This window comes from Anomaloglossus baeobatrachus, chromosome 2 (assembly GCF_048569485.1).
Source record: "Anomaloglossus baeobatrachus isolate aAnoBae1 chromosome 2, aAnoBae1.hap1, whole genome shotgun sequence".
NCBI lineage: Eukaryota > Metazoa > Chordata > Amphibia > Anura > Aromobatidae > Anomaloglossus > Anomaloglossus baeobatrachus.
The window spans coordinates 101457994-101473861 of NC_134354.1; the positions used below are offsets into that span (position 1 = coordinate 101457994).

Below are 15868 nucleotides of genomic sequence, written 5' to 3' on the forward strand. Positions count from 1 at the left end.
TCGTGAAGGGGTTAAAGGGGTTTTCCTGGATGATTACAAAGGTGTCACTAAACTGGTTATCAAATAAAGAAATCACGATTATTTACTTTATTCTCTCTGTCGCTCCTCTGGCACTGTTCTAGGGGTTCTCACCAGTACCAGAAAAATAATGTCCCCTGACTGCTGCAGACAATCACTGGCCTCAATAAGGATGTTTGCATATAGAGCACATAGTGGCGGAATTCAATAGTTAGCTGCAGCAGACAAGTGACTAATGGACAGGATGGGGCACAGTAATGGGTAAGGAGTAGAGTTGAGCGCGGTTCGCGGTTCGAGGTTCTCCAGTTCGGGGCTCGAGTGATTTTGGGGGCTGTTCTAGAACGAACTAGAACTCGAGCTTTTTGCTAAAGCTCGATAGTTCTAGATACGTTCGAGAACGGTTCTAGCAGCAAAAAGCAGGGCTTTTTACAGCTACAGTGTGCAGGAGCCATCGTTGGCAGCCTGCCACAAGCTGGTAGCCAAGATAAACATCGGGTATCAAACCAAAGCGCTTTGGTTAGTAACCCGATGTTTATCCTAGTTACGTGCAGGAAGCCGACACTTCCCCGCTCAGCTCGCTCCGCCCCCTCCTGCCCGCGGCATGTACACACGTACACACACACACACACACACACACACACACTCTGCACACATGGTCCCGTTCGGCTTACCTGCGGTGATGAAGTCCCGCCATCCCGACCTCAGCGCTGTCACTATCCTCCATGGCCGCCGCTTGTCACATCACCTTCTCTCGCTTCCGACCCGAGACTGACTAGCGGTGACGTCACGGGCCTCTCGCGATACTTGGCTGTGAAGGCGGCGGTCACTGAACTCAGTGACAGGTGCTGTCGGCAGTGCAGGAGATCAGCGCAGGTAATGTACCTCGCTGACAGCAGCACTTGTCATGCCCTGCAGTGACCTGGGCTGACCCATTGATGTTAGCTCAGGTCACTGCATTGCTCTCCCAGCCAATGGGGAACATTCTGCTCTTCATTGACTGGGACAGTGTGGATCGTCATGGCAACCCCTTGGATTACACCAGACCTGGATTTGTTTTTCTTTCTAATAAATTGGTTAAAGAGGGAATGTTTTGGGGAGTGTTTTTTCAAATAAAAATGTGTTTGTCGTCTATTTTTTTTTATTACTGACTGGGTTGGTGATGTCGGGTATCTGATAGACGCTTGACCTCACCAACCCCAGGGCTTGATGCCAGGTGACATTACACATCTGGTATTAACCCCATATATTACCCAGTTTGCCACCGCACCAGGGCGCGGGATGAGCTGGGGCGAAGCACCAGGATTGGCGCATCTAATGGATGCGCCACTTCTGGGGCGGCTGCGGCCTGCTATTTTTAGGCTGGGGAGAGTCCAATAACCATGGACCTCCCTAGTCTGAGAATATCAGACCCCAGCTGTCTGCTTTACCTTGGCTGGTGATCCAATTTTAGGGGGGACCCCTACGTGTTTTTTTTTTTTAATTATTTATTTAATTTAAAATAACAGCGTGGGGTGCCCTCAGTTTTGGATTACCAGCCAAGGTGAGGTTGCCAGCTGTGGTCTGCAGGCTGCAGCCGTCTGCTTTACCCTAGCTGGCTACAAAACTAGGGGGAACCCTACGTCATTTTTTTTTTTCATTTTTTTGGCTAAATACAAAGCTAAGCACCCCTTAGTGCCACATGAAAGGCACCAAAGGGTGCAAAATTACAAAATGCAGGAGAGTGGGACATTATGTGTCTTTCTGCCATTATAATGAGAGAAAAGACTGATATGAAGTGCACAAGCACAAGAAAATCACCAGAACGCTCTACGCTGTGAAAAGCAGTAGAAAATGGCACTGGAGTGAACATGTGACCGTCTCATGTAGGATGAAGCTATGGATCCTGGGTAAATTTATGCATTTACCCTCCTTCAGTTTTTTTGCAGTACACAAAAAAAAACGGAAGGCACACTGATGACAAACAGATGACATACGCACCGTCTACGGAACGGAAACGGATGCCACACGGATGCACCCGTGAAAAAAAACGGACTGTTTTTTGCAGACCGCAAAAATGGATCGGTCGTGTTAATGTAGCCTTATTCTGATCTGCTGTTTATAAACAGCAGGCAGAAATAAGTGAATAACGCCCCCCGGCGTCAGAAAATCTCCGGGGTTTCAGGGCTAGCTGAGACCCTGGAGATCATGATTCAGGACGGTTTTTCCGGTCCCCGCTCACGTGATCACAGGTATACACCGTACACCGATGATCACGTTACAGTAAATGACAGCGCCGGTAAAAAATTATTTATCTCCCATCTGGCATGAACAAACACTTCTTCTCCACTTCTCCACTTTTTCTCCACTTTTTCTCCATTTTTTCTCCACTTTTTCACCATTTTTTCTCCACTTTTTCTCCACTTCTGCACTTTTTCTCCATTTTTTCTCCACTTTTTCTCCATTTTTTTCTCCACTTTTTCTCCACTTCTCCACTTTTTCTCCATTTTTTCTCCACTTTTTCTCCACTTTTTCTCCATTTTTTCTCCACTTTTTCTCCATTTTTTGTCCATTTTTTCTCCATTTTTTTCTCCACTTTTTCTCCACTTTTTCTCCACTTTTTCTCCATTTTTTTTCTCCACTTTTTCTCCACTTTTTCTCCACTTTTTCTCCACTTTTTCTCCATTTTTTCTCCACTTTTTCTCCACTTTTTCTCCATTTTTTCTACATTTTTTCTACATTTTTTCTCCACTTTTTCTCCGTTCTTTTTCTATGGTCGGTCTACCCATTAGCTCTGCCATGCATAGTGTAGCTCTACACCTACTGCACATGTTACTTTATGATTGACATCTCTTTCGTACCAGAGCTGTCTAAGCCTACTCTGACCCCATATTTGTCATTACTATATTGTCCTTGTACTGTATTATGACATTTGTATCATGTGTTTCATTTCTTGCTGTGTTGCAATTTTTTTGCTGCATCCCAATTGTACCTCTACATTGTTCGAGTTTATGTTATTGTTCTCTCACTCTTATGTGATACTGATTATTGTCATTTTTCATGATTACATGCAGATAAGTCCAATCTGACGAAGGCTCAGGCCGAAACGTCATTTGTAACTTGTTTTGGACAAAAACATATATGCTTATGAAAAAAAAAAATTCTTAATACGGACTGTGTCTGTAATATGTCTGTCTGTATGGAGAAGAGCAGACAGCAGCTGCAGAACTATAAGGCTCAGCATACTCCATCCAGGACTGTATGCAGAAGTTTTTTGCCCACCAAAAAATTACGTGGGCTTCGCCATATTTTTGTATGCTAGCCAGGTACAGCAGGCAGCCACGGGCTGCCTCCAACCCCCAGTTGCCTATTTGTACCCGGCTTGGAACCAAAAATATAGGGAAGCCCTTTTTTTTTTAATTATTTCACTTATTTCATGAAATAATTAAAAAACAAATGACGTGGGCTTCGCCCCATTTTTGTGTCCAGCCAGGTACAACTAGGCAGCTGGGGATTGGAATCCGCAGCACAGGTTAGCCCGAGGTTTCTGGGCGCCTCTGCTGCGAATTTCAGTCCGCAGCCGTCCCAGAAAATGGCGCTCTCATAGAAGCGCCATCATCTGGCGCTGTATCCAACTCTTCCAACAGCCCAGGAGCCGGGTGGCTTGTTGGGTAATCATGAGTTAATACTGGCTTTGTTTTACTAGCCAGTATTAAGCCAGAGATTCTTAATGTCAGGCACGTTTGACCCGGCCATTAAGAATCTCCAATAAAGGGTTAAAAAAAAGACACCACACAGAGAAAAAATACTTTAATAGAAATAAATACACAGACACATTAGAGACTCCATCTTTATTACCCCCTGTCAGCCCTCCACGATCCTGCTCTTCTGTCTTTCTCGTTCAACAAATGCAGCTCTGCTACATCACTGCTGCATGGGGGAAGACGATGCTTCCCGTGGAGCATTCACTCCGTGAAAGCTGCACGAGAAGCAGCGTGCAGCCTTCACTCCGTGACTGATCAGTGCTGCTAGCGGTAACAGCGGTAACGCTGACAGACGCGTTACCATAGCAACGGTGCTCCCGGAGCCGCGGTTAGCGGTGACGTCACCACTAACTGCGTTGCTATGGCAACGGTGATCTCCGTTAATGACTGGCTGTGTCATCCGGTCCCTAACGGAACGGGGAGTCGACCGTGTGCTAGAGCATGTCGCCGGTACACGGCGATACACAAATGTGCACCGTGTACCGGAGAGATGCACTCGCAGGTCCTACATGACGCGTCATAGTCATGTGACCAGTCTGTAGCCAATGTGATAATAGCCGCGTGACTGGTCACATGGCTATTTTGACGTCACGATAGGTCCTGCATCACTGCTTGCAGTGCCGGTCACCGGGAGGATTCAGCGATCATCGGATGGAATAGCGGCAGGAGACAGAGTGCAGGAGGGATCGCGGGGACCGGTAAGTGTTATGGCAATGTTTATTAACTGTTTGTGTACATTTATCATGCATTTTTATGTGTTTGTGATTGCCTCCCATTATAGCCTATTGGTTCGAGTTTGGATCGTCGAACGTTCGACGAACCGAACTCGAACAAGACCTCCGTTCGGCGAACCGACCTCGAGCCAAACCACGGCCGGTTCGCTCATCTCTAGTAAGGAGGTCATTGTTTTTCCTTTATTTGATAACGTTCCTCACTTTAAAGCCAAATTTGGAAAAGCCATGTCTTCCAATATCCAGTTCTCTTGAAAACAGCAGTAAGAATTACCCACGGAGAAACATCAATATAAAGGTTCTAGACCCAATTTATCCTAATTTTTAAGAAGGTAACTTGGTTGTTTGGTGGAAATTTTAAGACCTCTCCTCTTCTCATTCCCCAAAAATATATATAAGTAGCTGATTTTGTATTTTAAAATGTACGTAGTGAGCCCCAATGGGGACAATGACTGATATTAATTAGAATTTCTGTACAGCGCTGGTGAATATGTTGATGCTATAAAAGCGACAGAGTTCAATGAATATTACACCACTTTTTTTTAGATGCTCACCTTTTCTTCCACATTGTAAACCGGCTTTACATGCTCCCTATAAAAATCCTGGGGTGTCAGAGGTCCAATCTTGTGATAAGTCTTCTCTTTGTCCCTGAATTCCCAGGTGAAGGTTTCTGGGGGGCTTCCTACGCATATACTCACCACCCGGTATACCTGGGAAAAATAAATAAATAATAATTATATTCAGCAGTCATAAATAATGCACAATGCTTATACAGTATAGCATGTTTATGAAAGGAGATCAGAATCCTTGTCATTTATTATATAGAGGTGTTGACTTGGCCTCCAAATTCTCCAGATCTCAATTGAACGCATCCTCTGTAGGATGTCCTGGAAAACTTAACAAGACTTAAGGTACCGTCACACATAACGAGATCGCTAGCGAGATCGCAGCTGAGTCACGGTTTCTGTGACGCAGTAGCGATCCCGTTAGCGATCTTGTTATGTGTGACACCTACCAGCGATCAGGCCCCTGCTGTGAGATCTCTAGTCGTTGCAGAATGGTCCAGGCCATTTTCTTCAAAGGCGATGTCCTGCTGGGCAGGACGCATCGCTGTGTTTGACGCTGTGTGACAGGGTCACAGTGACTGCTGAGATCGTTATACAGGTCGCTACTGTGACCTGTATTGTTCCTGCATCGCTGGTAAGATCTGACTGTTTGACATCTCACCTGCGACCTCCCAGCGACTTACCTGCGATCTCTATCAGGTTACATCGTTTTCAACATCGCTGGTAAGTCGTTGTGTGTGACTGGGCCTTTAAAGAGGACCAACCACGGGGATTTTCCTATATAAACTAAAGCCAGTGCTATACTGGCGCTATCATGCTGATTCTATACATACCTTTAGTGATGAGATCGGATGTATAGTTTCTGAAATATAGGCAGGTAAATTTGTGAAATGCACTGTTATTTGATAGGTGCAATGTAGTATCTAATAGGTGGGTCGGGTTTTGGTACTTATTCCCGCCCCTGTCTGCCTGCCTGTCCTTCTTTCCCCCTGTCCGTCCTCTCTCCTTCCCCCTTCTGTAATAACAGAGACAGAGGGGAGAAAGGACAGATAGGCAGGCAGGGGCGGGAATAACTAGCAAACCCGACCAACCTATTAGATATTCCATTGAATCTATCAATCAATTAAAGGGAACCTGTCACCAGAATTTTCGCTATTAAACTAAAAGAATCCCCTTCTGCAGCTCCTGGGCTTCATTCTATAAAGGTTCATCTTTCTACTGGCCCCCCTTTCAGACCTAAATAACAACTTTATAAAATATTATCTTTTGCTATGGCAATGAAGCTTGCTGGCCCAGTGGGCGGGCTGTATTTCGTTCATTATCCCCCCTCCTGCCGCTGTTCGCCGTCCCCCAGTGTTCATTTACATAGATGAGGCCGCCGCCCTCATGTTCCACAGTGCTCCTGAAGTCTCGCGCATGTGCAGTGGCACTATCGCTGGGCTGAGCACTGTTTTCAAATCGCGAGCACCGGTGATGTTACTGCGCATGAGCGAGATTATGGGCGGGTACTTGGATGACACTGGTGATGAATGTGAATGTCATCACCAGCGTCATCCAAGTACCCGCCCATAATTCCCCAGACCCAGTCTTGTTCCTCTTGTGACCAAAGCAGATATTTTGTATGCATACATATATCAGAATAGAATTTGGAATATGGGCAGTTAGGATGGTATGTGCATGATTAATATACACGGCCAAATCAGGCCCACAGTACCAGACAACAAAGGACACTATTAGAGGTGTTTTGGAATCCGTTCCTCAACTGATCACAAAGTGGCTTTGGCAGCAAGAAGAGGGACTTGTACAATAGTAGGTGATGCTTATAATGTTATGGAAAACACCCATGACAAATAGGTTTAGCGGGTGCCTTGAATTTTGTTCTTTTGGAATTTGCGCCTGAATCCATGGAACGGTCATTGTCAGGGCTCTGCGCATGATGTAATGATCTGCTCAGCAAAGATTTGGATGTGACACCCCGTAGTTGGCATACTAGAGACAATTACACAGGAAATTTCTGTAAACAGACGGAGCACAGAAATGATATCTAGATATGGAGGAATGCCGAACGTTACTGAAGTGTCACAGAACAGGATGCTGGAGGGCCAAGATTACGGCACATAGTCATTGTGCTAACAAGGGCATATAGCTTGTTATGACTTGATGGGAGGGCAGAATAAGGGCAGTGAGTTAGGGATCTGTCTTGTAGACGTAGCTGTCAGCACTGTGCCAACTGTGGAGATATGCGGGGTGTACACCACTTCTGAAGAGAATGTGAAAAGGAAATGCCCAATTGTTGGAAAATTCCTTTGGTAACTTTTCCTTACGATGGAAGAAGTGAAAAATAATCTGCGTATCCAACAAAGGTTTTGAGGTGGTGCCAGAGGCGTATTATGGGTTGTCATCCTGCGGCAAGTATTGTGCCTCCTAGCACAGTAAAAATGCCACTGAGTGTGCTCTCCAAAAGAAATAATGCAAAAAAAAAATAATTTTATACTTGTTGCTTAAAGGCAACCTGTCACCAGATTTGGTGACTATAAGCTGCGGCCACCACAAGTGGGCTCTTATATACAGCATTCTAACATGTGTATATAAGAGCCCAGGACGCTGTGTAGAACGCTAAAATAACTTTATAATAAATACTCACCTAAATGGTCGGTACGGTGCAGACTGGTCAAATGGGTGGCTCCATTCTCCGGGTGTGGCATCTCCTCTTTCGGCCATCTTTGTACTCCTTCTTCTGAAGCCTGGGTGCATGACGCGTCCTACGTCATACACACTCACCGTCATTGAGGTCCTGCACATGCGCACTACAATACTTTGATCTGTCCTACTTAGGGCAGATCAAAGAGCGCATGTGCAGGACCTCAATGCCAGCGCGCGTGCATGACGTAGGACGCGTCATGCACCCCAGCTTCAGAAGAAGGAGGACAAAGATGGACGAAAGAGGAGATGTCACACCCGGAGAACGGAGACACCCATCTGACCAGTCTGCACCGTACCGACCATTTAGGTGAGTATTATAAAGTTATTTTCATTTTCTACACAGTGGCCTGGGCTGTTATACACAACATGTTAGAATGCTGTGTATAAGAGCCCACAGGTGGTGGCCACAGCTTATAGTCACCAAATCTGGTGACAGGTTCCCTTTAACCCCTTCACGACCCATGACGGATCTATCCGTCATGGATCGTGTGAGGTTAATCCCCGGCCCCTGCCATGGGCAGGTCGCGGCGATCCGCGCACATATCAGCTGTTTTCAACTGCTGATATGTGTGCCTGCATGTTACGAGTGGAATCGCATTCCACCCGGAACATTTAATCCCTTACATCTCGCTGCCAAAGTCTGGCAACGAAATGAATATGCGCGCGGCCATTATTTATATAAAATAAAATATATATTTTATAAAAAAAAAGTAAAAAAAAAAGTTTAAAACAATAAAAAAATAAAAGTTCAAATCACCCCCCTTGCACCCCATTGAAAATTAAAGGGTTAAAAAAATAAAAAATATACACATATTTGGTATCGCCGCGTTAAGAAATGCCCGATCTATCAAAATATAAAATCAATTAATCTGATTGGTAAATGGTGTAGCCAAAAAAATTCCAAACGCCAAATTACGTTTTTTGGTCGCCGCAAGTTTTGCGCAAAATGCAATAACAGGCGATCAAAACATAGCATCTGCGCAAAAATGGTACCATTAAAAATGTCAGCTTGAGATGCAAAAAATAAGCCGTCACTGAGCCATAAATCCCAAAAAATGATAACGCTATGGGTTTCGGAAAATGGCGCAAAACGTACGCCACTTTTATTGGATAAGCTTTTTTTTTTAACCCCCTTAGATACAAGTAAACCTATACATGTTTGGTGTCTACAAACTCGCACTGACCTCAGGCATCATAATGACACATCAATTTTACCATATAGTGAACACGGTGAATAAAACATCCCAAAAACTATTGCGCGATCACACTTGTTTTGCAGTTTTTCCACACTTGGAATTTTTTTGCTGATTTCCAGTACACTATATGGTAAAATGTATGGTTTCATTTAAAAGTACAACTCGTCCCGCAAAAAATAAGGCCCTCATATGGCAAGATTGACAGAAAAATAAAAATGTTACGGCTCTCGGAAGAAGGGGAGCATAAAACAAAAATGCAAAAGCGGAAACCGCCTGGGGGCTGAAAGGGTTAAAGAGGACCAACCACCAGGATTTTCATATATCAACTAAAGCCAGTGCTATACTGGCGCTATTATGCTGATTCCATATAGTTGTGACATCGGATGTATATGATGTGAGCAGATGATTAAGAACGCTCCAGCGTTCGAAACGCATCTTTCTGGTTCATTGATGGACTTTTTTTATGGAATTTAAAATTTTATTAAAATAAAGGTGAAGTTTTATTTTTACAAAGACATGGATGCTGGAGTTTTTCCTTTGTGCTGAATTTGGACTTGCCTACCCTCCCTGCACCGTCACTTCAATATCTCCATGTGGTGAGCTGGAATTCTCTTTTTTACATCGGATGTACAGTATACTTTCTGAAATATAGGCAACTAAAGTTTGTGAAATGCACTGTTATTTGATTGATAGGTGCTGCAGAATATCTAATAGGTGAGTCGGGTTTTGCTAGTTATTCCCGCCCCTGTCTGCCTGTCCTTCCTCCCCCTTCCTCCCCCTATAATAACAGAGACAGGGAGGAGGAAGGACAGGCACCACACATGGGCAGGAATAACTAGAAAAACCCGACCCACCTATTAGATATTCTGCAGCACCTATCAATCAAATAACAGTGTACTTCACAAACTTTAGTTGCCTATATTTCAGAAAGTAAACATCCGATGTCACAACTAAAGGTATGTATAGAATCAGCTTGATAGCGCCAGTATAGCACTGGCTTTAGTTTATATACGAAAATCCGGTTGGTTGGTCCTCTTTAATCCAATCAACCAAGTCCACTTCTTCCCTGCACACAGAGCGGGCCCTAATGCAGAGACCTCATTACACATGGATGCTGACATCTTGTACAGGAAACCAATCCCCACCACAGATTCTTCCAAAAATCAGAAAAGGAGTTCTCCAAGTTCTCCACTGCTATCCAATAAATCTTAATGGGTGCATGGTGTTCTGAGAAAACCTTTCCACAGTGGTACTGCTTCCCTGTCCATACTGTGTCCCCCTCCAAAATAAACAATCTTCCTTTAGGCAGGGGACATTATGTGCCGAGAAGGGCAGCTCCGGAGGCCCACCAGGGTCCCACAACAATTTATTGTAATAGTAGCGCAGAACCCCTTTAAACACTGTTCGTAATGTGTTGCCAAAAAATGTGAACTATGACATCAACTTCCTTAGAAGTAGAGCAATGACCTACAAGACAGATGAAGAACAAACGCTAATTCTGAAAGCTTGAAACTAATAATATGGTGGGGGGGGGACACTGCTCAGCTATCTGTAGGTTACAGAAAGTCAGCTAAAATGACAACGTCAAGAAGGTTTTCATTACAAGTATAATGTCAACCCCTTGGCTTCAGCACCTATGGACTGTCTAGAATATAAAGTATAATGGCTGTAGGAAAATGTATCATTCATGACAAACACAATTTCACAAACCTTAAACAAAACCTGATATGTTGTACCTATAGTGTGCACTAAGGACAGTACAGTATAGAGAAGGACAAGCCAAGCAGAATGATATATTGTTTGATGGATTCAGTATAACTTGTATTTTATTCTATGAAATCTTTGGTGGAAGTATGTGTCCAGTGGGCGGTGCTACAGTATGACTGTGTATACAGAGGAGGACCGCCCACTGGACTCATACACATTAACCCCAGGGATTCAATGAATAAAAGGTTTCCTGAAACTTTTCCCATAAAATGAACATCAATCTGATCAGCTCCTCCTGTTTCCATATCAGATGCCATTTTAAAATAACTGACTCCTTTGAAGCTGAATGTCACGTGGTGTGTTGCTCTAAACCTGTGTCACGGCGGCATCAGACGCTGTTCATACCACAGACTCTGACACTCCTCACTATACTTTTCTCTGGTGCTTCTGAGCTGCACAGGCAGGCTCGGGCGTTGACCAGATGTGTGCTTATTAGTGAGCAAACTAGCAGGAGTTCATTTCTGCTAGCCTGCTGGTTACCTTTTTGATCACATGTTGCGGTAGACCTATCACAGGAACTCCCCGCCTTTTTAATTTGGAGGAATTTGTCTTCCCACATCGACTATAGCTTTCTGCTTCACTGGTCTGTGTACTGTTGTTTTCCAGTCTGGTGATTTACTGTGTGTTGCTCGGTGAGCTGTGGATTACCTCCTGTCATCTGGTTATTTCCTCCCTGCTTTAGTTTTCCTCCTTATCCCTTGCTGTCTGATTACTTTGTGTGAGCGTGCTGTGTGATAGAGTTTTGGTTTTCCTTGTTTATCACTGTTGGTGGTTTCACGCTCCTGTCCTGACCTCCCTTCCCCTGGGTAGGGAGGGAGGGGGGTGCTATATCAGGGCTGGTCAGGTGCAGGGATAGGAAGGCGGCCCAGACATCATCACCATCAGACGTATCTCTGGGATCAGGGACAGCTAGAGTCCCCTAGCCTGAGGGCCAGTTTAGGAGCTCTGGTCCCCTGTTATCACCTGCCACCTCACGACACTAAGTTTAGTGACAGAAATCAAGACTATGAACACATCTTTTTACGACAAAAGCCAGATATGTCTACATGTTAAATAGAAACCATTTAACTCAAGATTTTTTTTTTCATCGTACCCACCCCCGTCGGTTGTGCGTCACGGGAAATCGCTGCCCGTGGCGCACAACATCGCTTACACCCGTCACACTATACTTACCTGCCTAGCGACGTTGCTGTTGCCGGCGAACCGCCTCCATTCTAAGGGGGCGGTTCGTGCGGCATCACAGCGGCGTTACTAAGCAATAGAAGCGGAGGGGCGGAGATGAGCGAGACGAACATCCTGCCCACCTCCTTCCTTCCTCATTGCGTGCGGCCGCAGGTACGATGTTGTTCCTCGTTCCTGCGGTGTCACATGTAGCGATGTGTGCTGCCGCAGGAACGACGAACAACATCGTACCTGCAACAGTAACGATAATCGGGAGAGGAACGACTGGACAACGATCAACGATATGGTGAGTATTTTTGATCGTTAACGGTCGTTCCTGCGGTGTCACACGCAACAACGTCGCTAACGAGGCCGGATGTGCGTCACGAATTCCATGACCCCAACGGTATCTCGTTAGCGATGTGGTTGCATGTAAAGCCCGCTTTAGTCCTTCATTTACTAAGGGCTCATTGAAACATCCGATTTTCGTCAGTCTATTGGGCCATTCATGACCGTAATATTTTGCGAAAAAAATTGTGGGAACATGTCCGATTTTGATCTGAGTACGGTGTGATTTTTCACAGACTGTCAGAATGGAGACGGAGAAAAGAAACTTTTTTTTTCTCCAAACACGAGAAAAACTGATGACACTTCTACCTCCCTCTGATCAAAGTTTCGTCTGAAAAATCTGTACATTTGTCTTGTCTGGGACAAAATTCGACCTTTGAGTGAGCCCTAATAAAGATAACAAAATGATCAATTGTTCTAGTTGCAGCAAAAAAACCCCAAAAAACTAAAGAGTAAAGGCCACGTCACACTAAGCAACATCGCTAGCAACATCGCTGCTAAGGAACAACTTTTGTGACGTAGCAGCGATGTTGCTAGCGATGCTGCTGTGTGTGACATCCAGCAACAACCTGGCCCCTGCTGTGAGGTCGTTGGTTGTTGCTGAATGTCCTGGACCATTTTTTAGTTGTTGCTGTCCCGCTGTGAAGCGCACATCGCTGTGTGTGACAGCGACAGAGCAACAACTGAATGTGCATGCAGCAGGAGCCGGCTTCTGCGGACGCTGGTAACCACGGTAAACATCGGGTAACCAAGAAGCCCTTACCTTGGTTACCCGATATTTACCTTCGTTACCAGCGTCCGCCGCTCTCACACTGTCAGTGCCGGCTCCCTGCACACGTAGCCACAGTACACATCGGGTAATTAACCCAATGTGTACTGTGGCTAGGAGTGCAGGGAACAGGGAGCCAGCACTGGTAGTGTGAGAGCGGCGGACGCTGGTAACGAAGGTAAATATCGGGTAACCAAGGTAAGGGCTTCTTGGTTACCCGATGTTTACCATGGTTACCAGCGTCCGCAGAAGCCGGCTCCTGCTGCCTGCACACGTAGCAGAGTACACATCGGTAAATTAACCCGATGTGTACTGTGGCTAGGTGTGCAGGGAGCCAGCGCTAAGCGGTGTGCGCTGGTAACCAAGGTAAATATCGGGTTGGTTACCCGATATTTACCTTAGTTACCAAGCGCAGCATCGCTTCCACACGGCGCTGCTGGCTGGGGGCTGGTCACTGGTGAGATCTGCCTGTGTGACAGCTCACCAGCAACCCGTGTAGCGACGCTCCAGCGATCCCTGCCAGGTCAGGTTGCTGGTGGGATCGCTGGAGCGTCGCTTAGTGTGACATCTCACCAGCAACCTCCTAGCAACTTACCAGCGATCCCTATCCGGTTGTATCGTTGTTGGGATTGCTGGTAAGTTGTTTAGTGTCAGGGCCCCCCACTAGCTGGATAGCTTGGGGGACACATGGTCGCACAGACCCCCTCATTTGAATTTGAATGTTTATTTTCAAGTATTTGCTGTGGTAAAAGTTAATATTCAGGTGGTGGTTAGTAAAGAGTTAATAGAAGTTGAGGCAATCTGCCTTGAGCTGGTTTAAACCGGTTTTGCATATTTGAATTTTTGCGAGCTTTTAAGAGCTTTTGATTGGTCGCTGTGGAAAAGTGCGGGAAAGGAGACTGTATTTAAATACCTGGATTGCGGCGTCAGCTGTTAGACGCCGCAAGATCAAAGACAGAAGCACCCGCCCTTTGGATCGGAATGTTAGGCGTTGTCGTGATGTCTTTTAGTGGGATAATCGCCCAGCTAGTGCTGGGTGGATTTGGTCTTAATTTATGGTTTCTATGGTGAAAATTATTCTATTTGGAATTTATTTATTGTATTTATATTTATTGGAAATTTTTGGTAATCCCTTATTAAACATCACGGCCTATTTCTTCCAAAATTTAAAGTGTCTTGTGTATTTATTGAGGTATTTATTTTATTTAAATGGGAGTGGCTCTTGTGCTACCATGTGACTGGGCCTTTAGAACAAATATATGGATGCTCTCACGGTATCAATATATACACGGCAGGACAATGTATGGTCTTCGAGTTTTAAAATCTTAGGATAAAAAGGAACATTACAAGATTACAAAAGGTTTTGGATGCAACTACAAGCATTTCCAATGTCTTATCTGTGATTTCAGCAGAATTTCAAAAAGGAAAAGTCATTCAAACAAAAAAAGGATTTTGCCAACACATTTCTTCTGCTGTACTGCCCTCCTGTGGCCTTCTCAATTCATCAAAATATAATGGTTAAAAAGGTATAAAACATAAGCTAATACAACAAATGCACAAATAATATTGAAACATACTACATCAACTTACCATATTTACTCTGATCTGGAACCCTAAACCACTTTTAGCCCTCCATCTTCTATATTAAAGGGAACCTGTCACCAGTTTTTTGCCCTATAAGCTGCGGCCACCATTAGTGAGCTCTTATATACAGCATTCTAACATGTTGTATATAAGAGCCCAGGCCGCTAGAACATAAACACTTTATAATACTCGCCTAAACCGGTCGCTGCGGTGGATGTGGCTCAAATGGGTGTCTTCGTCCTCCGGTGTCGGCGCCGCCTCTTTCGGCCATCTTTGTCCTCCACCTTCTGAAGCCGGGGTGCATGACACGTCCTACGTCATCCACACTCGCCGGCATTGAGGTCCTGTGCAGGCGCACTTTGATCTGCCCTAAGCAGGGCAGATAAAAGTATTGTAGTGCGCATACGCGTGACCGGCGAGTGTGTATGATGTAGATGCGTCATGCACCCATGCTTCAGAAGGAGGATGAAGATGGCCGAAAGAGGAGGCGCCAGCACCGGAGGATGAAGACACCCTTTTGAGCCACGTCCACCGCTTTAGGTGGTGACCGGTTTAGGTGACTATTATAAAGTGATTTTTCTGTTCTACACAGCAGCCCGGACTTTTATATACAGCATGTTAGCCTACTGTATATAAGAGCCCACTGGTGGTGGCCACAGCTTATAGGGCAAAAAACTGGTGACAGGTTCCCTTTACGACATTAAAAATATCTTACAGCCTACGATGAATTTATGACTTTGGGTAATTGATTACAGAAATCAATCTCCAACTGCTCTCTTGTGTTGGAATACTGTATTTCATGAACACAAAAAATTAGAAGGTTCCCTATTATTGAATAAAATATCACACACCTTACAGGTAAGCGCATTATGGCCCTGATTCCTCAAGACTCCAGACGTTCACACAGGGCTAGCTGAGGGGCATGCTGGAGTCAGACGCTCCTAATTCATAATGAGGGCAGTAGTGATGAGTGAGCACTACCATGCTCGGGAACTTGGTACTCGTAATGGGCAGCTGGATGCTTGGATGGGTTCAAGTCAGATTTTCCGGAAAAATGCTTGAATTCCATTGGCTTCCATTATACTCAGATACTCGAGTCGCGCCCTTCCAAGCATCCAACGGCCCATTACGTGTACCGAGCACCCGAGCATGGTAGTGCCCGCTCATCACTAGTTACGAGTACTGAGCACCCGAGCATGGTAGTGCTCATTCATTACTAGTTACGAGTACTGAGCACCCGAGCATAGTAGTGCCCGCTCATCACTAGTTACGAGTACTGAGCACC

At 45.1% G+C, this 15868-nt stretch overlaps 1 protein-coding gene across 1 annotated transcript in view; it reads right to left on the minus strand.

The window, feature by feature from the left end:
• BLMH (bleomycin hydrolase) overlaps positions 1-15868 on the minus strand; it is a 116384-nt gene that overhangs the window by 48574 nt on the left and 51942 nt on the right. Inside the window, exon 7 of the mRNA XM_075333175.1 lies at positions 5044-5199. Within this exon, the coding sequence (XP_075189290.1) occupies positions 5044-5199 (156 nt within the window). The remainder of the gene's footprint in view (positions 1-5043; positions 5200-15868) is intronic.